The sequence below is a fragment of the Onychostoma macrolepis genome, chromosome 03 (genome assembly GCF_012432095.1).
Source record: "Onychostoma macrolepis isolate SWU-2019 chromosome 03, ASM1243209v1, whole genome shotgun sequence".
NCBI classification, from domain to species: domain Eukaryota; kingdom Metazoa; phylum Chordata; class Actinopteri; order Cypriniformes; family Cyprinidae; genus Onychostoma; species Onychostoma macrolepis.
The window spans coordinates 47,955,676-47,979,843 of NC_081157.1; the positions used below are offsets into that span (position 1 = coordinate 47,955,676).

Sequence of the window (24,168 nt, forward strand, 5' to 3'; positions counted from 1 at the left end):
CTTCCCAAACTTAGGAAAGCTGAGGAAGAGGTGGTTATTAGTGAAAATCTTTCAAATGATTAAACTATTTTGCTTTGCAATTTACAAAACCAGCTTGATAATATTACAAATGTAAAGCTGGTGCATTTGTGCGATCTAGGAGGAGATGGATGGAGCAATGCAAACCAAATTCTGCATACTTCTTCAGCTTAGCATGTCTAAATGCTGATGGTATCCTTACATATGACCCCAAGACAGTTTCTGATTATTGCTATAATTTTTATAAGTTGTTACGCACCTCTAGGCTTGGTGAAAATGATGTGTTCTCATTTTTAGACTCAATAGTTGACCTGATTACTGTAGATTACATCTGTACTTTGCAGATGACAAAAATCGATGTGATGAGCCTATCTGTTTTGAGGAACCTATCGATTCCATTAATCATCAAAGTCAACAAGTCTCTAGGGAACAATGGTATTACAACAGAGTTTTATAAGACATTCTCTGAACTTTTATCTCCATTCCTTGCAGAAGTCTATACAGAAAGTATTCTGATATCATCTCTTCCTTCTAGCTTGACACAAGAGGCCCTATCATACACCCGGCGCAATGTGGCGCAAGGTGCAGCGCAAGTTTGCTAGTTTCAGCCTGACACAGTTCTCATTTCCCCATCCTGCACCACGTTGTTTAAATAGCAAATGCATTAGCACCCATTTGTGCGCCCATGGGCGTGCTGGTCTAAAAAAGAGGTGTGTTCAGGTGCATTGTTGGCGCATTGCTATTTTGAGGAACTGAAAATAGACTGCGCCATAGACCAACTCAAACCTGGTCTAAAGTCAATGGTGCAATTGTAACACGGAGTCAGAGGCAATCGGATCCATTTGCAGTGTTTATTTAAGATCAGTATAACAAGCAGACAGAGGTCAATCAACAGCGTCTAGGATAACACAGTGAACCAGGATCATAAACGTTTACCAGGCTTGGGTCGGGGGAGGCGGCAGGCAAGAATCAGGTCAGAGTCCAAGCAAACAATCAAAGGGGCAGGTGGCAGAGAATTCCAAAGGTCAAGGCAGTACAGGATCAAACACGGAAGAACAGTCAAAGTAAAACGCTCAGAAATGTCAGACAGGCTAAACAAGACTTCGCGTTGGAGGAGAGTGTGAGTGTGCCTATATAATTGGATTGATGGAGAACACCTGGCGGTGATTAGTCCTAGGTACGGGGTGTGTGGGAAATGGAGTCCATAAGCGTGTTAGTACTCGGGTGAGGGTGCCCTCCGGTGGTGATCGGAGAGAGCCACAGAGGCCTGGCTTGTGACAGCAATATTTTTTTTTGTTATTTAAAGAGCGCGTTAGTAGAAAATGCGCCTCTGGGCGGGTCCACAATGCACGTTCACTTTGCTTATTACACACAGGGATGCGCAGCAGCACACAAACATGCCAAATATTAAAAATAAAAAGATTACAGTGTAAAAGAATATTATTGTGTAGGCTACATAAATATAAAAATGTATAAGAATTAGCCTACCTATTTGCTTGCGCATGAGCAGATCCGTTTGCTCTCTGGAGACACGTTCGGTCTGTGCAGATGGGAGTTTTACTTACTCAAACATGTTCTGAGGACAGAAAGGAAAATGATTGGTTCACAGATTCAACCAATGAAATTAAAGCAGAGGAAATTTGAATGTGTGTGTGGAGGAGGGAATACTACAGACAGATACGTTACTGACGCTTCATGGGAGGCATTTATTGCAAGGTGAGTGAATTTACGATGTATTTTAATGAAACAAACAAACAAAAACATCACTAACCTTTAGTGAGATAATTAGCAAACAAAATGCACAGAACAAATAATCATCAACTAACTATATCATATATTATGCATTTTCATTAGACTGCTTCATTAGTCGATCGCACCTGTCACGGTGCACACAGCAGGGAGGAACGAGGAACACACAGACGAGGAGTAACTTCAAAATAATAGTCTTTAATTAATCCAGACAAGGCAGGGCAAGACAAGGCAAGGTTAACACAGACAGGAACACCGGGGAATAACGAGTAGACCAGACGAAAACTAACTAAACAGGCAGGAACTAAATACACATGACAATCACAGATAATTAGACACACCTGAACTGAATAAACTAATAATCACACAGAACAAGGACAGGAACATGACCAAATATGGAAACAAGAGGCGGGAACACATGACACACACAACAGAGGACTGACATAACTCCCCCCGTAACAGTTCCACCAGGGAGGGGGGGTGGGCACTCTGGAGGCCCCTCAGGACAGACATGGACATGGACAGGAACACAGGACGGGGACCTCCAGAGCGGAACAGACAGACAGAGGCCATGGCGGAGCTGGGAGCTCAGGCGGCCATAGCAGGTGGTACCTGTGGTATTGTACTTTATTTTACAATAGTTTAGGCCCTTCCTGGGCCTGACGGTTCCACACTGATGGAAATATTTGCATGTATAAATCTAAATTGAAATACAATATAAGTTTTTTTTCTCATTTCATTTTACATTTTAATTTCATTGACAATTTAATTAAACATGGACCTTTACTTTAATTAAAAAGGTGTATTTCTGCTGTTGTAGGCTCATTTTGTGAATGTAAGCTATTTAAATTATAGACAAGCGCCAACTGGGTGCTTAATGCAAATGTAATTGACCACATTTACAAAATCAGGTGATTGTTCACCCATCTATGCAAATGTGTCTTTATGAATAGAGACAAAAGAATGAGGTTAATCACTGTCATCACATCAGTTGAAAAAAAAAATATATATATATATATAAAATGGTTTTATTTCTCATCAAAAACAAAACTTTAAGCAAATAGTGTTAAATCATAAGGAATTCCAATGTTAATCCATTTTAATTTTAATCTAAATTTAATCTAATTTTAACTGGCTCCACTTCTGAAGATGCACGACTTCAAGACAACTTTTTTTAAATGCGTAGGCCTGTGCATTGGGAAAGCTGCATTGGTTCCCTGTTTTACGAAAGTCCTAAAAGCATGCAGCGTTATTTTTTTTCTCTTGATTTGTGATAAACTTGGCAGAGAGGACAGCCTATCGTAATGTTCTGACCAAATAATCTGATTGGTCGCAAATTGTATGGTTTTTCGCCTTCCACAAACAATGTACATGACCACTTAACTTAGTGATTGCTATCAAGATTTTCAACCAGCATATCAAAAAAATGCTTTTGAACCAAATCACCTACCCTGCCTTTAAACCTACAAACTCCTAATAATTAACTAGTTACAGTGCAGCCTCTGCATATCTATCATGTTATGGTGCTTTGTGTAAACTGCTGATCTATATAATGACTGGATCGCTCATTGCGCAGGTCTACGCACTTGACCCAACGAAGGCATCCAATGGTGGATTAAGGTTTCCTGTGTGTTCGGTCTTTTCAGCGTGCAAAGTTATTAAGTTTAGGATAAATTCTAATCTGACTCCATTTTATTATCTAATCTGACTCCATTTTTACTATGACCTTGAATTTAGGTTGAAATGCAAATTTATTCGTCTGTTTCTAATTATTATTCTTCTGACATTTGATTATTCTAGTTATCTCTTTACTTTATTACTCGTTCATTAGGAAACATTAGGTGTATCATGCCGACCAATGTACATGTACCCTGTTGTGTATTTGCGAAACGCACAATTATCCCTTCTATGTTCCTATACACTGTCCTATGTTACGTTATGAGTACGCAAACACCGTAGTTATTGTAGTAGTGTCTTTGAAAGAAAATAAACGGCAAGTTTTAGTTGAACGCTCACACTCGTGAGGTGTATTTCTTAGAAAACACGCGTAACATACATAACATAACTGGCGACGAGGACGTTTAGTACCACGCGAGATTGTTGTTTTCATAGAGATAGTCAGTATTTGAAGATATAGATGTTCGCGGCGTGAATTCCTCGTCTCGACCACACTATCCTCCGCGAGAGAGAAGCAGAGTGAATGCATGGCGACTCCGTACAGAGAGCCGCGATGGTCTGAGCAGAAGGAACTGTCTTCGCTGGAAGGAACTAGAGTGAAAGACAGGAAAGAGGCAGACAACGGAATGCGGATTAAGAGGGGAGAGGAATCGCAAGAGCTGACGAACAGAGAAACACAAAGAGAGGAGTGAATAAAACAAAATGGTTGGATTAATCGGTAGTATTGGATCATTTGACGAATCAATTTAACAGTGGAGTGCCTATACTGAACGTTTTGACTACTTCGTGCTGGCAAACGAAATCAAAGATGAAGCTATAGTGCCAACCTTTCTGAGTGTCATGGGTGTGAAGACGTTTAATCTGCTTCGGAGTTTAACACAGCCAGACAAACCAGGTGACAAGCCCTATCAGGAAATAGTGAGTTTGCTCAAAGAGCACTATTCACCTAAACCACTGATTATCACTGAGAGATTCCAGTTCCACAAAAGAAATCAGCAAGATGGTGAATCTATTTCTCAATTTGTGGCAGTGTTGAAATGATTATCCGAACACTGTGAGTTTGGCCAGTCACTGAGTGACACTATACGTGACAGGCTTGTCTGTGGTCTCCGGAGTGAGGCTATACAAAAGCGACTACTAACTGAAAGTAACTTAACATTACAGAAGGCCATGGAGATCAGCACGTCGATGGAAATGGCTGCAAAAGAGGCACAACAACTAAGTGCATCTGCTCAAGTGCACAAGGTTTATTCAGACGCAAGTCAAACTCAGAAAAGGCATGTTATCGATGCAGAAAAGTGGGGCATCAGCCTGGAGATTGTTGGTGCAAGGACATGAACTAAAAATTGTGGCAAGAAAGGCCACATTGAGCGTGCCTGCAAAAACAAAAAGACACAATCAAGTAAAAACACGGGACCTACAAAGAAACATCATCAAAAATTCAAACAAAAGCTTGTGAATCAAATGGAAAACACCCAGCAAACACAGAGTAATTCGGAAACAGAGGACGAGGATGCTTTATGTGTTTTATCTGTTTCAGGAGATGAACGAGGTTACTGGGTGACTCCTTTTCTGGACAGAAAACCAGGACGTATGCAGGTGGACACAGGAGCTGCAGTTTCATTGGTGTCAGAAACAACATTTAAAGAAATGCTGCCACATCGCACCCCTCAGCCCTCCAACGTCACACTGAAGACCTACACTGGTGAGATAGTTCCTGTTATCGGGGTAATTGAGGTGACAGTTGAACTCAATATGCAAAAAAGGCCAAATCGTGCAGTGCATGTCAAAAGCTGAGAAATACCCCTCAGCCAGCCCCGTTACATCCCTGGCAATGGCCTGAGGAACCGTCCATGTTGATTTTGCAGGGCCATTGGAAGACCATATGTGTTTAGTTCTTCTTGATGCCCATAGCAAATGGCCAGAGGTTGAAGTAATGAAAAGCATTTCATCTGTGAAAACTGTGGAAGCCCTTTGTTCAATTTTTGGTCGTTTTGGCCTCCCACAGCATCTTGTCAGTGACAATGGGCCTCAGCTGGTCTCAGAGTAGTTTGAGGCTTTCATGAAGGCCAACGGAATTCAACATATTCGATCAGCACCTTATCATCCGTCCACAATCGGTCTTGCTGAGCGGTTTGTCCAGACACTGAAGCAAGCTCTTAAGTCGACACAGGGTAAAGGATCACTCAATCAACGCCTCAACACTTTTCTACTCTCTTATAGAAACACTCCCCATGCCACCACCAAAGTGTCTCCTGCCACCGCAATGTTCAAAAGACAGCTCCGCACTCATCTGGATTTGTTGAAACCTCAGAAAACAAAATAGACTGTTCAAGCAAAACAAAACATACAGATGGAACGACGTCTAAAAGCAAAACATCGTTGTTTCAGACCTGGAGACAAGGTGCCGGCTCGTAACTACGGAAAGGGTGTCAAATGGTTACCAGCAATTGTGATTGCACAAACTGGGCCAGTGTCTTACACAGTCGACTCGCTGATGGTCACCTCATCTGGAAAAGACATGTAGACCAGTTACTAGCTGCAAATTCTTGTGACAGCTCCAAAGAACAGGTGACAACAGATCCTTACCTAGAAACTGCTCCAGATTACCACCAGCTGTCTAGGCATTCTTCCACACCAATCCTTGAAAATGCACTGACTGAGACTTCACCAAGCCCGGTGAAGGAGACTGTTCCAAGTACAAGTCCGTCAATGCCCTTTTCAGACCAAACTCCCGTGAAAAAGACTGTGACTGTGAGCGTACCAACGAATCGGCCATATCCACAGAGAGAACGTCGACCTCCTAATAGACTTATACTCTAATTAGAGACAAACTCACAGCATTGAGGCAGAATAATCCCCAGGGTTATGTCTGGGAATAGAGGTAGTCAACCCTCATTCCCTAGTTACATTTAAAAAAAAAAAAAAAAAGTTGCTGTATTGTTATTTTTTGGAAATGTATGTTTGAATATACATTTGAGATTAAAGTAATGTTTATTTTCTCACTGCTTAGATTAGGAGGGAGGAAATATGTTGTGTATTTGTGAAACGCAAATGGTCCCTTCTATGTTCCTATACACTTTCCTATGTTACGTTATGAGTATGCAAACGCCATAGTTAATCCAGTAGTGTCTTTGAAAGAAAATAAACGGCAAGTTTTAGTTGAACGCTCACTCTCGTCTCACATGTATTTCTTAGAAAACACGAGTAATACATAACATAACTCACGGTCACAAACCCTCCAGTCTGATCATTAGTCAGAGGTTGACTAACTATTTATTAGACCGCTTCATGCTTGTCATTTTTAAATAGTGGTTCTGTTTAGCCCCCTACAGTCACCTATGTAACAATTTAGTTAAAGCTCAAACAATAATCAGATGTTATGGCTAGCACTATGATACTTCAATAGTGTTTCTATCTAGCTCCCTATAGTTAGTCTAACTATATAACAACTTGAATAAAGCTTAGACAATAATCAGAGGTTATGGCTAGCACTATGAAATATGCTAATACTTCAATAGTGTTTTGATCTAGCCCCCTATAGTTGATCTAACTACATAACAACTTAACTATATCTGAGACAAAAACCAGAGGTTATTGCTAGTACTATGAAATATGCCCGAACCATGCTAGTATTTCGACAGTATTTTATCTAGTCCCCCATAGTTAATGCAACTATATAACAACTTAACTAAAGTCAAGCAGTTAGTCAGGAATCTAGAAACTCACTTGATGTGCCCCATGCTCCATCTAACCTGAGATCTAGTCTGTACTAACCCTGGACGCATGTTTGCGGTAACATACGCCTTCACTTAATCTACTTGAGAAAATAATTTCAGAGTAAGTCCGAATAAAAATCAAATGTAACAATTCATTATCAGTCAGGTAAATATGTATTATGCCAATCATACAGCCAATTCAAAGATATCAAATCAATACAAAACATCAAAATCTCAAAGATGAATTTAAGTATACCTGACTTCAGAAAAATACATAGAATGAAGTGTGTGAACACACTTCATCCTATGGGCTCATTCCAGCTACAGAAGTCCTCAATCCTTTTGCAACTTTTCCTTAAGTACTTCAGACCAAGAACAACATCCCCCAAGATGGAGACATGAGCTAAAAATTGGAATTTGCATTGATCGAGTTAACACCTTTTGGGACAAAAGGTAATTCTGCGTGAAAAGCACTGGGAACTGACCTGCCCTCTACAATATGCAAAATATCTCTAAACTCTTAGGATCTGTATTACCTTTTAGTTTACTTCTTGTAAGAATGAGACCATTGTACCAGAAGCCCTGAGACAATTCAAATAATACCAAACATGACTTTAAATATCATTTGCATTCATGTAGACCAGGCATCCTCAAATCTTGGCCACTCCTGCAGAGTTTAGCTCTAACCCTAATCAAACCCCTGAGCATGCTAATCAGAGTCTTCAATATCATTAGAAAATCGCAGGTAGGTGAGTTTGATCAGGGTTGGAGCTAAACTCTGCAGCAGATTGGTCCTCCAGGGAAAGATTTGAGGAACCATGATGTAGACCATTATATTCTACTATTGAGCATTCCGAGTGAGTTGAGTGAAGGGAAGGATGGGTGAGGGAAAGGAAGGGGATGAAAAGGAACTGATGCATATGTGAGAGGCATTTTCCCACATTTTCTCTCAGTGGGATGTGGAAACAGATGTCTGTATGTTAATAAACTGTGTGTGTGTTGTCCATCTCAGAAGTTCAAAGTGTCTGAGGTTCTGTAATTCTTACACGCTCAAAACTGTCATCAAGTGGCGAAGTGTTCAATCAGCCATCTTACTATTCCCTACCAGCTGAGAGCATCACTGACAGGCAAAACACAGACTGAAAATCACCCGATTTGAAGCGTATCAGTCACACAGGACTAGTTTTTAGGATATGTGTGTGTAAATTAACGGAGTGTCTATTTACACTAAGTGCAAATAGCCTGCCTTGTTGGCAGAGGCTATTTACACTAACTCCGGTCACCAGCGTGTGATTGGGCTAGTCAACATTACAAATCAAATCATCAATCGTCAGCTCCAGTGGTGATGATGGTAAAACATGTCGGAGCCCTTTTGATGCGAACGACCCAGGTTCGAATCTGCCTTTTGGTGAACATTTTTTTTTTTTTCAAATTTCACATCACATCAGAAAAGCATTTATTTTCAATAAAAATTAAGGAAATAATCAAAAAGTTGAAAATAAAGTATCGGGTAGAGTTAGGGTAGGTGTAGGGAGGGCTTTATTGTCCCAATAAGGTGGCATCCATTTAATAATTAAAATTTTAAATTTACACTCAATAACTTATTGCATACTGTTTTATAATGTACTACTACAATACTAAGGTGCAGATAACTACCACTATTTGTAATAAGTAGTATAAATAGTAGTATAAATATACTGTTTATAATAGTATAAAATATAATCTGTAGCTATTTGCACTTAGTGTAAATAGCATATCACTAAAAAATACTGCTATTTTCACTTAGTGTAAATAGCATCCATTGCTAATTGCACTTGATTGCTATTTACACAGTGTACATAGCCGCTGCCATAAATTAATGTTTACTTCAGATGTTATCTGCAATGTTTATGGTCTTTTTGGGCAGGATAAGCCATATATTGAAATCGTTTAGGTTGGTGTGTCTTTTGACGACACAGGTGATCCAACACAAAATATATTTCTTTATGTGCGTAGTTATGCAGGAAATATTAAACATGAAAATATATCTGGTATTAGTATCAGAAATTTATTTGAACGTACAATAAATATTACAATAGAAGCCTCTGTTACTATGTTGCTCTATACTGTATTGAAATTAAAAACTTACCTTGCATCAACTTGGAAATGAAGCTTCATATCTAAACCCGATTCGGACGGTAATTGTTTCTCATATGGACGTCTGTATTAATAAATTTACATATCACCTTAGTGATAAAACTCATGGATTCGGATGGTGATTTATTCCCAGTGGAGGAGTGAGATCTGTGATCCTACGAACCCGGGAACGCGCTGCTCACGTGGCCAGTCACATTTATTCTTGTGTAAAATGTACTTTAAAATACTTATTATTATATAAATGTATTCTTATTATTCCAAGCATATTTTATAATATATAGTCATATTTATTATTTAAATCTGCTGTTTAAAAATAGGAAAATAGACCCACTATAGTTGTGTATATATACGTGATATATAATCGGTTTATATTAGGCCTGCACATTTTAAAATTGTATTGCATACCTGCTGCTGCTGCCATAATAAAGACCCATTTGGAATTTGTAGGTGTTTTTCTTCTCTTTCTGCTCTCACTCGCTGTGGTGGAGCAGTTATGAAGTATTGTTCTTTTAAATACTTTCCAGCATTTCAGAAATAAATATGTATGCAAATTACACCGATGTACAACAGTTACCTTACGGTGTTCTGGAGTGCTCGAAAAGGGTTTATACACTGAATTTTGAATCAATTTCTTCTCATAAACTCGGCAATTAAATTACCACACGACCTTGGTGTTTTTCAAAAAACAGTAGGTAATTTGGCCGGGGATTTTTACGGGGGTGGTGAAAGAAAAACACCGACATCCTGGATTCGGGCGGCATTAAAATCCCAACTACTCCCTGAAAATGGTGAAAATCACTTATGTCCCCCTGAGAAACAATTACCGTCCAAACAGGGCTTAAGTCTGTACCGTATGTTTTCAGGTTTATTTCTCTGAATTGTGTGTGTATTTCTTTTTGTCCTGATTGAACAACATCTATTTCAGACGTGCAATTCTAGCATTACAGTTTCCACAGGAGTAAAATGTTATGTATATATTTATTATTAATTTAACCAACATTTAAATCAACTGCTTCAAAATGCATGCTGTTAATGAAATCATTGTTGAAACATTTGCAGTTTCATAATCCTCGAAAGTCAAACTCAATCGTAAATAAAATTAGATTAATTGCACAGCCCTAAAGTAACAGAGAGATCTCATTTCTGGATTGCAAAATAACGAAAAAACATCAGTGACGAATGTCTTGATATTGTCACATGTAGAAACAGTTGTCAAGATACAGTTAGCTTGACAATATTTATGTAGCAGTAACAAACTGTAAGTGTATTTCCTTAATTTAACCCGCACCAAAAGCAGAACAGTTAACATTAGAGGTTATCAATACTACAGTCTTTCGTAATTTAGCCACAGGGTTCGTTTAATACCGGGTTCAGCTATTCATCCTTATTTACAAGAGAAGCACAGAAGAAACAGTTGCAAAACTACATGACAGTATGTCTTGCATCTGCATTTTCTAAATACATCTTAAATGGAAGAATAACCCAGTCATTTTAAAAACAACAATGAAGAACAAATTAAAATTAAATCCCAGTCTCTCTTAAAAGTGTTGAACAAGAAACAGTGTCCTGAACAAGAACAGTTTGTAAAAAGCATCTACTTTCCTTCATGAAAGAGTAAGCAAACTACAAGTGATACATATGCATTATAAGACAATTGAACATAATATGAAACTCATAAGAAAACACAATGATATCACTTATATCACGAAGCAAAATGGCATACAAGGATAACACTTTTTGACATTGTTCTTTGGAGAGGAACTCCATGTTTGAGTTGATCTGAATCTCAGTTGAATCTGCTGGTTTTGAAGATGAAGATGAACTTTATTGACTGTAAAAACTTTAGATAATGTTTCTTTTTTATGTCACTTGTAATGTCTGTTTAGAACAGATTTATCCAGATAATATTTTATTGCTTGATGCATTATTGTTTTGCATTTGGTGAGGAGGCAGCATCAGATCTGAAAGTGCTGGACCTGAAGATGATCTACTTAGGGCTCATCTGCGCGAAGCCAGAGCTTTCCCTGTCTGAACTTTTATCCCCCCTCGTTCTTCTGTAAACAAGGCATAGTCTCAAGAAATATCTGCTTACACAACTATTGAAACTGACTCAAAATGATGTAGTATATATGTCAGACCAGTATGTGGTGCTGTAATTCTGCCACAGAGATACAGAGAAAATGTGCTATTTTGACTTAGTATAAATAGCATCTAATTGCTATTTACACTTAGTGCAAATAGCCGCTGCCAAAAAAATGCCCCTGTATGAGTTTTTGTCTCATATTTATATCATACGATATCACATAAGCAGGGATATAAACAAAAAATAATGAGATGTTTTTCAAATGATCTTCTTTTATGTTCCATAGTTTATGTTAGGCCGTTAGATTACATGTTGATGTGTAATCAATTAAATATTTCTTTGTAAAGCTACAATTTGTAATGTCTACTTGATACTTTCTCATTTAACACAAAAAATAGCTTTAAATGATATTTTGTTGGTATTGTCAATTATTTTGTGATTAATTAAATCAATCAACAAGTCATGTAATTAATTAGATTAATTCAATAGATTAATTACATTTTAATCGACTGACATCCCTAGTATACAGCTAAATTCATCTCCGTGTGTACGGAACCTTACTTTTTTGTATGACTGTGTAGAGCAGATGATTGAATGAAACGCTTCCTATGTGCAGTGCAGTGATACGGTTTCTTTCCAGTGTGAATCCTCTCGTGTCTTTTCAGATTTGATGACTGACTGAATCTCTCATCACAGTGTGAACACTTATAAGGTTTCTCACCAGTGTGGATCATCTCATGTGTTTTCACATCTCCTGATTTATTGAATCTCTTGTCACAATGTGAACACTTATAAGGTTTCTCACCTGTGTGGATCCTCTCATGTATTTTAAGGTCTCCTGACTTACTGAATCTCTTGTCACAATGTGAACACTTATAAGGTTTCTCTCCAGTGTGGATCCTCTCGTGTGTTTTCAGATGTACTGACTGACTGAATCTCTTGTTGCAGTGTGAACACTTATAAGGTTTCTCTCCAGTGTGGACCCTCTCATGTATTTTCAGGTCTCCTGACTTAATGAATCTCTTGTCACAGTGTGAACACATATAAGGTTTCTCTCCAGTGTGGATCCTCTTGTGTATTTTAAGGTCCCCTGACTTATTGAATCTCTTGTCACAGTGTGAACACTTATAAGGTTTCTCTCCAGTTTGCATCCTTTCGTGCGGTTTTAAACAGGTCGCTGAAGTAAAAGTCTTTTCACACTTAAAGCACATGTACTCTCCCACAGCAGTATGTATTTTCTGTAGTACTTTCAAATTTTGTAGACGCAAAAAACTCTTACCACACAAATGGCATGAACGGGGCTTCTCCTTTGTATGAACTTTCAAGTGTTCCTTCAGTACTGAAGCCCATAAAAACATTTTACCACATTGTTCACATGCATGCTGCTTCTCTCCAGTGTGGATGTTCATGTGTACCTTAAGGTTTGATGACTGTGTGAAACTCTTCCCGCACTGATCACAAGTGAATGGTTTCTCTCCAGTATGAATTCTCATGTGACGCACAAGACTTGTTTTGCTTGTCAAACTCTTTCCACACTGAGTGCAGGTGAAAGATTTCTTGGCTCTTCTTTTCTTTAAATCTTTATTTTTGGTTTGAGAGCAACTCAAAGTTTTTACTCCAGTTTTGACATGATTTTTCTTCTCAACTTCACTTGATTCTTCATCCTCCTCTTTTTCTTCAATCAACTCTGAAATAAAAGTAAAAATTTCTCATCACGATTATAGTGACCAAAATTATCACAGTTATCAGTATTATCACGGTATTGTTAAAATGAGCTGGAGATGTTCAAAAAGTACCGACACATAAATCACTTCCACGTTTTATATTTAAAAATCAACAAACAACAAATAAAATGACATTTTGTTTGCATAATCACTAAAACAATAACGTTACCAATGATGTTCGTATTTTAAATGACAACTTTACTGACAACAGTTTAATAGCATGTTCAAATATCTAATCAAAAATGTTCAAATAAAGCTTTGAAAAAGTTTCATAAAAAGGTAAACCTCACATTGCAGCCTTTAAATAAAGAAAATGATTAAGTCACAATGATAATTGATTATATGTATTTTATCGGCTCCATAAATAATTCTAGATAATTTATCTGAATTGTTTAAATGTGTAGAATCCACATAAGCTTGTTTTTCATTAACCGGTCAAAATTTACAGCAGGGCATGCAACTTTTGTCCATTTTTGGCCAGACAGAAACTGCACACCAGTTGAATGTAAATATAAGTCTCTGTAAATCCACTCTCTGACACTAGGTGGCGCTAATTAACAGCTGTTTCCCGTAAACTCCGTGGATAAAGCAGTATTGCAATTAAGAACACTTCCTTTAGGTATTACATGGAGCGAAGATGAAAACAATATGCTATTGAATCGTTTATGAAGACAGTCAAAACCTTCAGAGGTACATTCATATAATTAATTCATTAATTCCCTCAGCACTCTTTTAAAACCTCCCAGCTTTTCCGCCACGATGAGAAGAAAAACCACCTAGTCTCGTTACACCCTTTATTTCTTTTCTTTTCTTTTATTTTCCGTTGCGAGTTTCGTGTTCTCAGTTTAAGTTTTGCCGCCACGCCTTGTCTCCGAGTTCAACTCGAGCTTGTGACCGCCTCGAAACTTCAACCAGACCAACTCTGCATCCTCAGCCAACGCCCAAGACATCACTTCAACGACTACTGAACGTCCAGCCAATCAGCACTTGGGAAACCCCTTTTCCTGCAACGACGACGACAAAAGGGAATCCCTGTAACACAAGGCAACGCAACGCAACGCAAGTAACCTCCAGATTCTGAGCTGGTGCATTTAATATAAATTTTAGCCTCATTGAGAAACTCAATGCGAGGGTTAATTAAGTGATTGATGGTTGTTCAGTTCTATGTGATGGCACATATTGCTATAAACTTGGGATTTCACATTCTCATTCTCTAAACTCATCCTTTCTCTCTTTCTGCAACGTGTGAATGCGTGTGTTCATGTGTTAGATTAGTTTGTCTTAGGTTTATATAAATAAAGTCTTATTTATATTGAAAAGAGAAGTATCTTGTGTTTTGTGCTTACAAGTTAATGTCTTAATCTGCCGATCTTGTTACTGTGCTTATTAATAGTGTTTTCACTATATTTTGGATTTTAATATCCAGTGCAGAGTTAATGTTATACGGCTCGTTCAGTGAATTGCCGGCCGACTCAGTGATCAGCCGCAAAACAGGGATTCTGTTCAAATTCCCTATAAAATCGTAAATGATTCCCTTTGAGCTAAATTAAATAATTTACATATCAAACCCTACACTACTCTGCTGCTGTGCGCACATGAGACTGTTACTGAAAACTGTGCTTTATGCTGGAGTATATTTATTTATCGTGATTTGTTCAAATCGTGGTAATCGAATACGGTTTTAATGATAACTAAAATATGAAACGGTAATACTAACCATAGGGAATTTTATCATGATTTATCGTCAAACCGGTAATCGTTACAGTCCTATAAAAGCACTGAGCTTGAGATGGGAAGCATGCAAAATTTACTTTTATTAAAGTAGTTCACTTTTAGAATGAAAATTCTGTCATCATTTACTCCCCACTTGTTCCAAACCTGTATGAGTTTCGTCTGCTGATCACAAAAGAAGATATTTTGAAAAATGTTGGGATCTGAACAGTTGATGAGCACCACTGACTTCCATAGTATATTTTTACCTACTATGGAAGTCATTGGTGCTGAAGAAAAACAGACTGGATGTGTGCATGACTTGTGACAACATTTATAGGATGCATTGAGGAGGAACCCAAACTACACTCAGTGGCCAAGTGATGCTGACATAGTTATGGCTAATGTTCCCTCTATTTTTTTTTCTTGCTGAGCAAAACTTTTCTCTATTGGGCGGACATTTTGGCCACCTGAGCAAAAACATTCTTTATACCCTGTACAACGCACACATAGAAAAAGCGTGTAACTTTTAACTTTAATGTGCTATTTATATTTGACCCTTGATATAACTCAAAGATGTACATTTTAGGTTGCCTGAGAAAACTTTTTTTTTTTTTTTAACAGTATAATACACTGCCGTTCAAAAGTTTGGGATCAGTAAAGTAGTTTTTTAAGAAGTTTATATGCTCATCAAGGCTGTATCTATTTGATAAAAAATACATAATAATATTGTGAAATATTTTGCAATTTAAAATAAAGGTTTTCTACTTATATATATTTTAAAATTGAATGTATTCCTGTGAAGCAAAGCTGAATTTTCAGCATCATTACTTTAAAAAAAAAAAAAAAATTATTTTAATTTATTTTGTTTAGTTAACAGGGACATTGTACATTAATAAAACATTTCTGTAAATGTACCAGAATTAGCCAAAGGCTATTTTTCATCTGTAGTCCCTGGACAGATGTTACAAGTCACCTTAAAAAAATGTGATTAGAATACATAATAGTTGACAATTTAACATTTAACAATTACATAGCACAATCCATAAAACAATATATTAATAAGAACAATCAATAGAAATGTAATAATAAAAACAAATACATAACACAATCCAAAATAAAAAGGACAGCCACCAATATATAATTCTAATGTTTACATAACTGAGTACTAATTAACCATTTTTTTAATTGAAGCCTGAATACCTTATATGTATCTAGATCTCTTATGGTTGTCGCAATAGTGTTCCATTCTCGTGTAGCTTTAACAGAAAATGCGGATTGACTAAACTCACTCCATCTAAGTGGTATAATACAGTCTCCTCTCAATGCACCTCTTGTAGAACGATAAACAGTTGTTCTAACGTTGACTAACTGATTAAGAGGGGGAGAAGTTAAACCATAAATGATCTTACACATCAAGCATGCATTTGCATACTTAATCATGTTTTCCTCAGTAGATTATACTTTTTCAATATCGAACAATGATGAAAATTGATGAAAGTGTACGTTTATATAAGGACTCTAATGGTTTTAGAGTCATTAAACTCGCCTGAGACCAAGTCGTTAAACAGTAAGTCATGTGATGAATAACCATAGAATGCATATACATCTTAGCTGCGTCAAATGACATATAATCTCATATAAACCTAAAATTATAGAGAATGAACTTAACCTGCTTACAAACTTTTTTAACCTGAGCTGTAAATGTAAGTTTAGATTCAAACAGTATTCCAAGGTATTTATATTGGGACACTACCTGCAGCCTCAGCCCTGACACATAAACATCCGGCTCTTTAGTAAAACTATTTGACTTAGAAAAAAACATACATACTGTTTTGGAAACATTTAGATGCAAGCAATTCTCTTTTAGCCATGCGACACATTAACCATGGGATTTGTAAGGTCATTTGCAACTTGTGTGAAACTATTACCATGTAAATAGATTACAGTATCATCCGCATACATTTGTATATTAATACCAGGACATGCCAAATGAAGATCATTTATATAGAGAGCAAAGAACAGTGGACCCAAAATAGATCCTTGAGGAACACCAGTAGAAGTACCTAAATCAGTTGATTGGTGATTTTGTACACTGAAGTCGATCTGACAGATATGATTCTATCCAATTGAGTGTATGCAAAGATAAATTGAAACTAGATAACTTAGACATAAGAATTCTATGATTAACGGTGTCAAAGGCTTTCTTCAGATCAAGGAACACGACTCCAACTACACCACCTTTGTCTAAAAGAGTTTTAATATTTTCTCTAAAAAAAAACTATTTGCCGTCTCTGTTGAATACTTTGCTCTAAAACCAAACTGCATTTGATGCAAGGAAAAATAACTATTACTCAAATGATGACTAATTTGCTCTGCAACTAATTTCTCCATAACCTTAGAAATGGTGGGTAAGATACTGATTGGCCTATACTTATCAACAGAAAAGGGATCTCCATCTTTAAATATTGGAACAACAACAGCTGACTTCCAAACACTTGGAAATTTACCTTGAGAAACTGAAAGGTTAATAATTCCAGTAATAGGTTTGATTAGTGTCGAGCTAGACTCTTTGAGCATAATAACATCCATACCATATTTGTCTTTTGCTCTAGATGGTTTAAGAGATCTAATTGTTCTCATAATATCCAAATCACTAACAGGTCTTATACTAAAAACAGGCTCCACTGTTGTAACTGGACAGAAATTAGTATACGCAGGCAGAAGGCAATGTGTAATGGTATCTACAGAGTCAATAAAATGATGATTAAAAATTTCTGCTACTTCAGCTGGATTGTTTATTGACTTTCCCTTTAATTTAAGTTCTAAAATTGTCCTGTCTTCATTATGTTGTCCTGTTAGTTTTTTTTTAACTGGTTCCAAATAATTCTAGGATTGCCTCTTGCTTTATCTATTATGGTAAGGAAGAAGTCTGCTTTAGTTTTTCTTAATTTCTTTACCACACAATTCCTTAACATAGTAAATCAATGTCTATCATGACTTGGTTTACTTTTTAGTGAGATTCTTTAAGCATGATCCCTTTCTTTCATCAAATTTTTAATATCTACATTTATCCATGGTACCATGTTTTTTTTTTTTTTTCTATAACTAAATTTGTAAGTATATTCTTTAATAATATTTTCTAGTCTTTTTGTTAAAATTTGACTATCTTTCTCATAATCAGTACCCGATAGCAGATTATCCCATTCTATCTGTTGAATAGCGCATTTAAAATTCTCCTGGTTATTCTTTGGTATCCCAAAGGATTCACATTTCTTAGCAAATGAGCTAAACTTCTTCTTTGTTAATTTCCTAGTCATCAAGATCATATTATGGTCAGACAGGCCAGTTAACATGTTAAAAGATTTCACAATTCTCTCAGGTCTATTACTAAATATTAAGTCAATTTGACTTTTAGTAGAATTAGTTATTCGAGTAGGTCCACTAATTAACTGTTTAAGATCAAAGCTATCAGTTATCCGTTTAAGATTTTTTCTAGTGGATTTATCTTCCCAGTTAATGTTGAAATCACCCATAATAACGACCTACTTTATGAATTTTTCATAAAATTTGCAATTTGAAGAAGGGGGACGATAAATTACAAGAAGAGTAAACGACATTTGTGGTGATAAAACAATGTTTAAATCAATACATTCCAACTCCTGGCTGTTTATCCACTGAATTTCATTACACTGAATACTATCCTTTATATATATCATTACTCCACCACACCTACTCCTGTCTTCAGTGTCACATGACTCTTTAGAAACCATTCTAATATGCTGATTTATATATAATCAGTGTTGGAAACAATTGTACTGCTTAATATTTTTGGGACCTGTGATAAAAGAAGATTTAAAAGAACAATATTTCAAAATAGAAATTTTGTGTCACAATATACACTACTATTCAAAAGTTTGGGGTCAGTATTTTTTTTTCTTTCTTTCTTTCTTAAAGAAATTAATACTTTTCAGCAAGGATATGTTAAATGGATAAAATTGATAGTAAAGACTTTGAATAAATGCTGTTCTTTCTAACTTTTTATTAATCAAAGAAAAAAGTATCACAGGATCCAATAAAATAAAATTCTGCTCACATATTATTGTAGCAGTTTGTGCTGAATACAGACATCGGACTTTAATGTTTTTTTTTTTTTTTTTTAAGATACTGAAAAAACACAAATGTCAGGGCATGTCAAAACTTCTCCAGGGCCCCAAAACCCCTCAGACCCCAGAGGATTAAAGCTTCATAAGACTAATGTGGCACAAACAGTCAGTATATGAATGAAGAATAAACACCAACCTCCTTGTTCTTCGTGTTTTATTTTCAAGGGTTCTGGTTCCTCTTGTTTTATTCTCCAGGGTTCTGGTTCCTCTTGTTTTATTCTCCAGGTTTCTGGTTCCTCGTGGTTTATTCTCCATGTTTCTTGTTCCTCTTGTTTTATTCTCAAAGGTTCTGGTTCCTCGTGGTTTATTCTCAAAGATTCTTGTTCCTCTTGTTTTATTCTCAAAGGTTCTGGTTCCTCGTGGTTTATTCTCAAAGATTCTTGTTCCTCTTGTTTTATTCTCAACGGTTCTGGTTCCTCGTGTTTTATTCTCAAAGATTCTGGTTCCTCGTGTTTTATTCTCCAGGTTTCTGGTTCCTCGTGTTTTATTCTCCAGGTTTCTGGTTCCTCGTGTTTTATTCTCCAGGTTTCTGGTTCCTCGTGTTTTATTCTCCAGGTTTCTGGTTCCTCGTGTTTTATTCTCCAGGTTTCTGGTTCCTCGTGTTTTATTCTCCAGGTTTCTGGTTCACTCATGTTCTCCTCACACTCTTTAACAAACACCATCTTCACAGCAGCAGATCTCAGTTCAGATGATACTCCTCCAGATATTCCTGCTTGCTTCAAAACTTAGTCACGACTGTCAGATCAGAATATTACAGGTATTTACTGACCTGATTCAAAAACTATTTTTCTGCTTACAGAAACTACATTTCTAACAGTTTTTGTTAAGCCAGCATCAAGACAATACAACAGAGAGGGCGCTAAATCTTCTTCCTCTGAGGTTTACTGGTGTTTGGCAAACAAACGTGTGTGTTTTAGCGCCACCCGCTGGACTGGAGTGTGAAGTGGCGAGAGGAGGGAAATAATAAGGGGAAAATTACTTTGTGCGTCTATAAGGTGTGCTGTTTATTTTTTCCTTTAAAAAAAGCCGATCTGCACAAATAAATGAAAATAACTTAAAATTATAGGCCTGGTTTCACTGACAGGGCTTAGAAACCAGGATTTTAGGCCATAGTTCAATTAGGACATTTAAGTAATTTTTATGAATGTACCTTTGGAAAAAAACATAACTGGTGTCCATCTTGAGACAAAAGAAAGGCATTGATATATTTTAAGATCAATCATAGGAAGTTTATTTCAGATGAGACAGCTTAGATTTACATTTTAGTCTGGGACTATGCCTTCTGTGAAAACCATGATATTTGATCAGGATATTTTCACATAGGATATTTTTGTTTATATTTTTCCTTTTGAATTCAAAAAGTTGACTTTTTGAATTTGAAAGGACAAATAGGCCAACACATATCCTATGTTCTTTTTTTATTTTATTATTATTATTTTAAAATAGGCTACATCTGATCATTGTCACGTGTTTTCATTTATCTTAATTTCCATATTTACATGCAACAACTTTGTGTGATTTTTCAAAGAAATATTTGACTAATAATTTGCTTGTTTTTCTCCTCTAATCCACACTCACGAAGACTGTTGATGTTGCTCAAATACCAGTCTTTAATTTTAACTCCTTATCATTTATTTGTGCAGATCGTAATTTAAAAAAATAAATAAAAATATGTGCATCTTGTACACGCACCGAGTAATTTCCCCTGTATTATTTCCCTCCTCTCTCCGCTTCACTCCAGTCCAGCGGGTGGCGCTAAAACACATGCGTTTGTTTGCCAAACACCAATAAACCTCAGAGGAAGAAGTTTAGTTTCACCGCGCTCTCTGTTGTTCTGTCTAGATGCTATTGTAATACAAACTGTTAGAAATGTAGTTTCTGTAAGTAGAAAAATACAGTTTTTGAATCAGGTCAGTAAATACCTGTAAGAAGCTGTTTAGTTAAACACATTCTTCAATGTATCTTCTTTTGTGTTCAACAGAAGAAAGAACTTTATGCAGGTTTAGAACAATCTGGGTAAATTATGACAGAATTTTCATTTTTGGGTGAACCATACCTTTAAAGTGACAGACACATCCGTGCTTCTAACGGTAGAATTAAAATTTGGATAGTCAATAATATATGTGTTAATATACAGGGCACCCAGAAAGTATTCACGGTGCTTCACTTTTTCCACATTTTGTTATGTTACAGCCTTATTTCAAAATGGATTAAATTCATTATTTTCCTCAAAATTCTACAAGCAATACCCCATAATGACAACGTGAAAATAGTTTGTTTGAAATCTTTGCAAATTTATTAAAAATAAAAACGAAAAAATCACATGGACACAAGTATTCACAGCCTTTGCCATGACACTCAAAAATTTAGCTCGGGTGCATCCTGTTTCCACTGATCATCCTTGAGATGTTTCTACAACTTGATTGGAGTCCACCTGTGGTAAATTGAGTTGATTGGTCATGATTTGGAAAGGCACACATCTGTCTATATAAGGTCCCACAGTTAACAGTGCTCGTTAGAGCACAAAACCAAGCCATGAAGTCCAAGGAATTGTTTGTAGACCGCCGAGACAGGATTGTATCGAGGCACAGATCTGGGGAAGGGTACAGAAAAATTTCTGCAGCATTGAAGGTTCACAGAAGCAGGAAGTCTCTGTTACCCTTAATGGAAGAAGTTTGAAACAACCAGGACTCTTCCTAGAGCTGGTCTCCTTGCCAAACTGAGCAACTGATGAAGAAGGGCCTTGTCTAGACTGGTGACCAAGAACCTGGTGGTCACTCTAGTTGAGCTCCATGATCATGTATGCAGATGGCAGAAACCTACAGAAGGACAAACATCTCTGCAACACTCCACCGATCTGGGCTTTATGGTGGTGTCCAAACTCAGTCCTCTCCTCCGTGAAGACATTTGAAAGCACACTTGGAATTTGCAAAAAAAAAAGAGCACCTAAAGGACCCTCAGACTCTGAGAAACAAGATTCTCTGGTCTGATGAACCTCAATTCTAAGCATCATGTTTGAAGAAAACCAGCTCTGCTTATCACCTTCAGAGTGCCATCCCAAAAGTAAAGTGTGCTGGCAGCAGCTTCATGCTGTGGGGCCGTTTTTCAGCGGCAGGGACTCTTCAGAGTAGAAGAAAAGCTCAATGCACCAAAATATAGAAATGGCCTTAATGAAAACCCAGTCCAGAGCATTCAGAACCACAGACTGGGCAGAAGGTTTACCTTCCAACAGGACAATGACCCTAAGCACACAGAAAGTGTGGCTTATAGACGACAACTGTGAATGTCCTCAGGTGGCCCAGCCAGAGCCTGAGGTGGAACCCAATCAAATATTTCTGGAGAAACCTGAAAGTGTCTGCCAGCCCCGATCCAAGCAGACCGCTTGAGAGGTGAAGAGGCGAGGAGAAGAATGGCAGATAATTGCCAAATGATGATGATGATCAAAGTTTGTTGCATCATACCCAAAAAGTTATGAGGCTGTAATTGCTGCCAAAGGTGCTTCAACAAAGTATTGAGCAAAGGCTGTGAATACTTGCGTATGTACATGTGACTTTTTTTTTTTTTTTACCCAATTATTTTATTTTTAATAAATTTGCAAAGATTTCAAACAAACCTCTTTTGCGTTGTCAGTATGGGGTATTGTTTGTAGAATTTTGAGGAAAATTATTAATTTAATACATTTTTGGAATAAGGCTAACATAAAAAAATGTGGAAAAATTAAAGCGCTTTGAATACTTTCCGGATGCACTGTAATATCCCATACATTATCAGAGCTTGGTAGAAATAATTATATTTTTAAACATTATTAGACAAATTAATTAACGGATTATAATTAATGTTAGACCCTGTTTAATTTATCATTTATATTAATCATAAATATAATCATATGTCATATACAATTTGGCATTTTAAAAAGTGCTAAATTATTTAGATAAAAATGGGACAAATAATGACAATGTAGTACTAATTTAAGCAATTGAATAAAACATAAAAATTCATCCCTTCCAGGTAACAGATGCAGAAATGTCAAAAAGATTACAAATAATTATAATCAAATTTAAAATAACAATATTAATGTGTTCTGTTGCGAGTTTACATAATTGAGCATGTTTGCTCATGGTTTATTGCTGAGCTTTGAGTTCCTCACTGATTATTTGTGGCCTTGGTGGGGTTTTTCTCCATGAATGGGTGTCCTATTTTGCCTCGCTGAATGTGGCAACCCTAGCAAGTATGCAGTTGAGTTCTTTCACATGCTTTTAAATCTCTTGAATGTTTCAATTGGCAAAGCTTAAAACACATGCAAACAATAAGCTTTCGTGACGATGCGCAGCAGTGGCCTGTCAGCTGTCCTGAGCGCCTTTCATGCTGGCCTCGGTCAGTCGGTTGAAATCGCCGGAGGGCCCCCCACAGTCATGGGCCACTACAATCGTCACCACCTTTCACCCCTAGCGATGGCCCTCATCAGGTTTTCACAGTAGTCATGCAGAAATAGTAGTACGTACTTTATTTCACAAAAGGAAGAGAACACACATGCTTATTCAGTTGCATCTGTTTCTGTTTATTTCACAGGAAGCACAAAACAACACTGGGGCTTTAGTCCAAAAGCATAAAAAAAAAAACACTTCCAGATAAATTTTCATGTTTACATCGCATTTCCTTTTCAAGAATGATAATTTAGATACATTTTCCACCAAATTATGATTTTATATGAATTACAAAGCTTTGAGTGCACTCTCCAGTCTATGTATTATGTATGTATAAATAGTATTATTTATTTTGATGATTAATCAAATAATATTTTTTGTGGTAATAAAAATAGACCTAAGTGAAATAAAGCATTTAAAATTACTTCAAATACATATACAATAATGAGGTGATGATAATTGGTTAATTTTTTTTTTTTTAATTCACAAACAAGTAATGATATGGTTTTATTGAACAAAACTGTTAAACTGTATAGTGTAAACTACATAATATAACCCACACAGTGTTAAGGATTCAGTAATTCCATAAGTGCCAGAGCCTGCAACTCAACTGAATACTGATTCTTCACAATTACCTGGACTGCAGAAATACCCATACTCACCACACTCTGTTGTCTGGTCTCGTCCAGTTGATCCTGCAAAGGTAAGACACTGTTATCTACAAGTGCAGTCATTCTTATGTTTTATCTACTTGCCAAGACT

The 24,168-nt window shown here is 36.7% G+C and overlaps 1 protein-coding gene across 3 annotated transcripts; it reads right to left on the reverse strand.

Annotated features, from left to right (window-relative positions):
• Window positions 1-297: 297 nt before the first annotated feature.
• On the reverse strand, window positions 298-20,039 carry LOC131537321 (zinc finger protein 501-like). 3 transcript variants are annotated; one of them, XM_058770659.1, is made up of 3 exons: window positions 19,119-20,036; window positions 12,188-13,069; window positions 298-1,594 (listed from the first exon to the last, which is right to left on the reverse strand). In XM_058770659.1, the coding sequence occupies exons 1-3, from the start codon at window positions 19,642-19,644 to the stop codon at window positions 1,584-1,586; spliced, it is 1,419 nt and encodes a 472-aa protein (XP_058626642.1). In that variant the 5' UTR covers window positions 19,645-20,036; the 3' UTR covers window positions 298-1,583. The 3 variants fall into 3 exon arrangements, with proteins under 3 accessions (XP_058626642.1, XP_058626640.1, XP_058626641.1); XM_058770657.1 differs by lacking the exon at window positions 298-1,594 and adding an exon at window positions 9,172-11,353 and having other exon boundaries at window positions 11,944-13,069; window positions 19,119-20,039; XM_058770658.1 differs by lacking the exon at window positions 298-1,594 and adding an exon at window positions 9,172-11,353 and having other exon boundaries at window positions 19,119-20,037.
• Between the last annotated feature and the right edge of the window lie 4,129 nt (window positions 20,040-24,168).

Bases quoted from the DNA above. Each gene is read 5' to 3' on its own strand.
- LOC131537321 (XM_058770657.1), bottom strand. From the start codon at position 19,644: ATGGTGTTTGTTAAAGAGTGTGAGGAGAACATGAGTGAACCAGAAACC. The intron at 13,070-19,118 runs GTTGGTGTTTAT...CTTTTATTTCAG, and splicing joins AAAACACGAAGAACAAGGAG to AGTTGATTGAAGAAAAAGAG. The intron at 11,354-11,943 runs GTAAGGTTCCGT...CCTTGTTTACAG, and splicing joins CTACACAGTCATACAAAAAA to AAGAACGAGGGGGGATAAAA.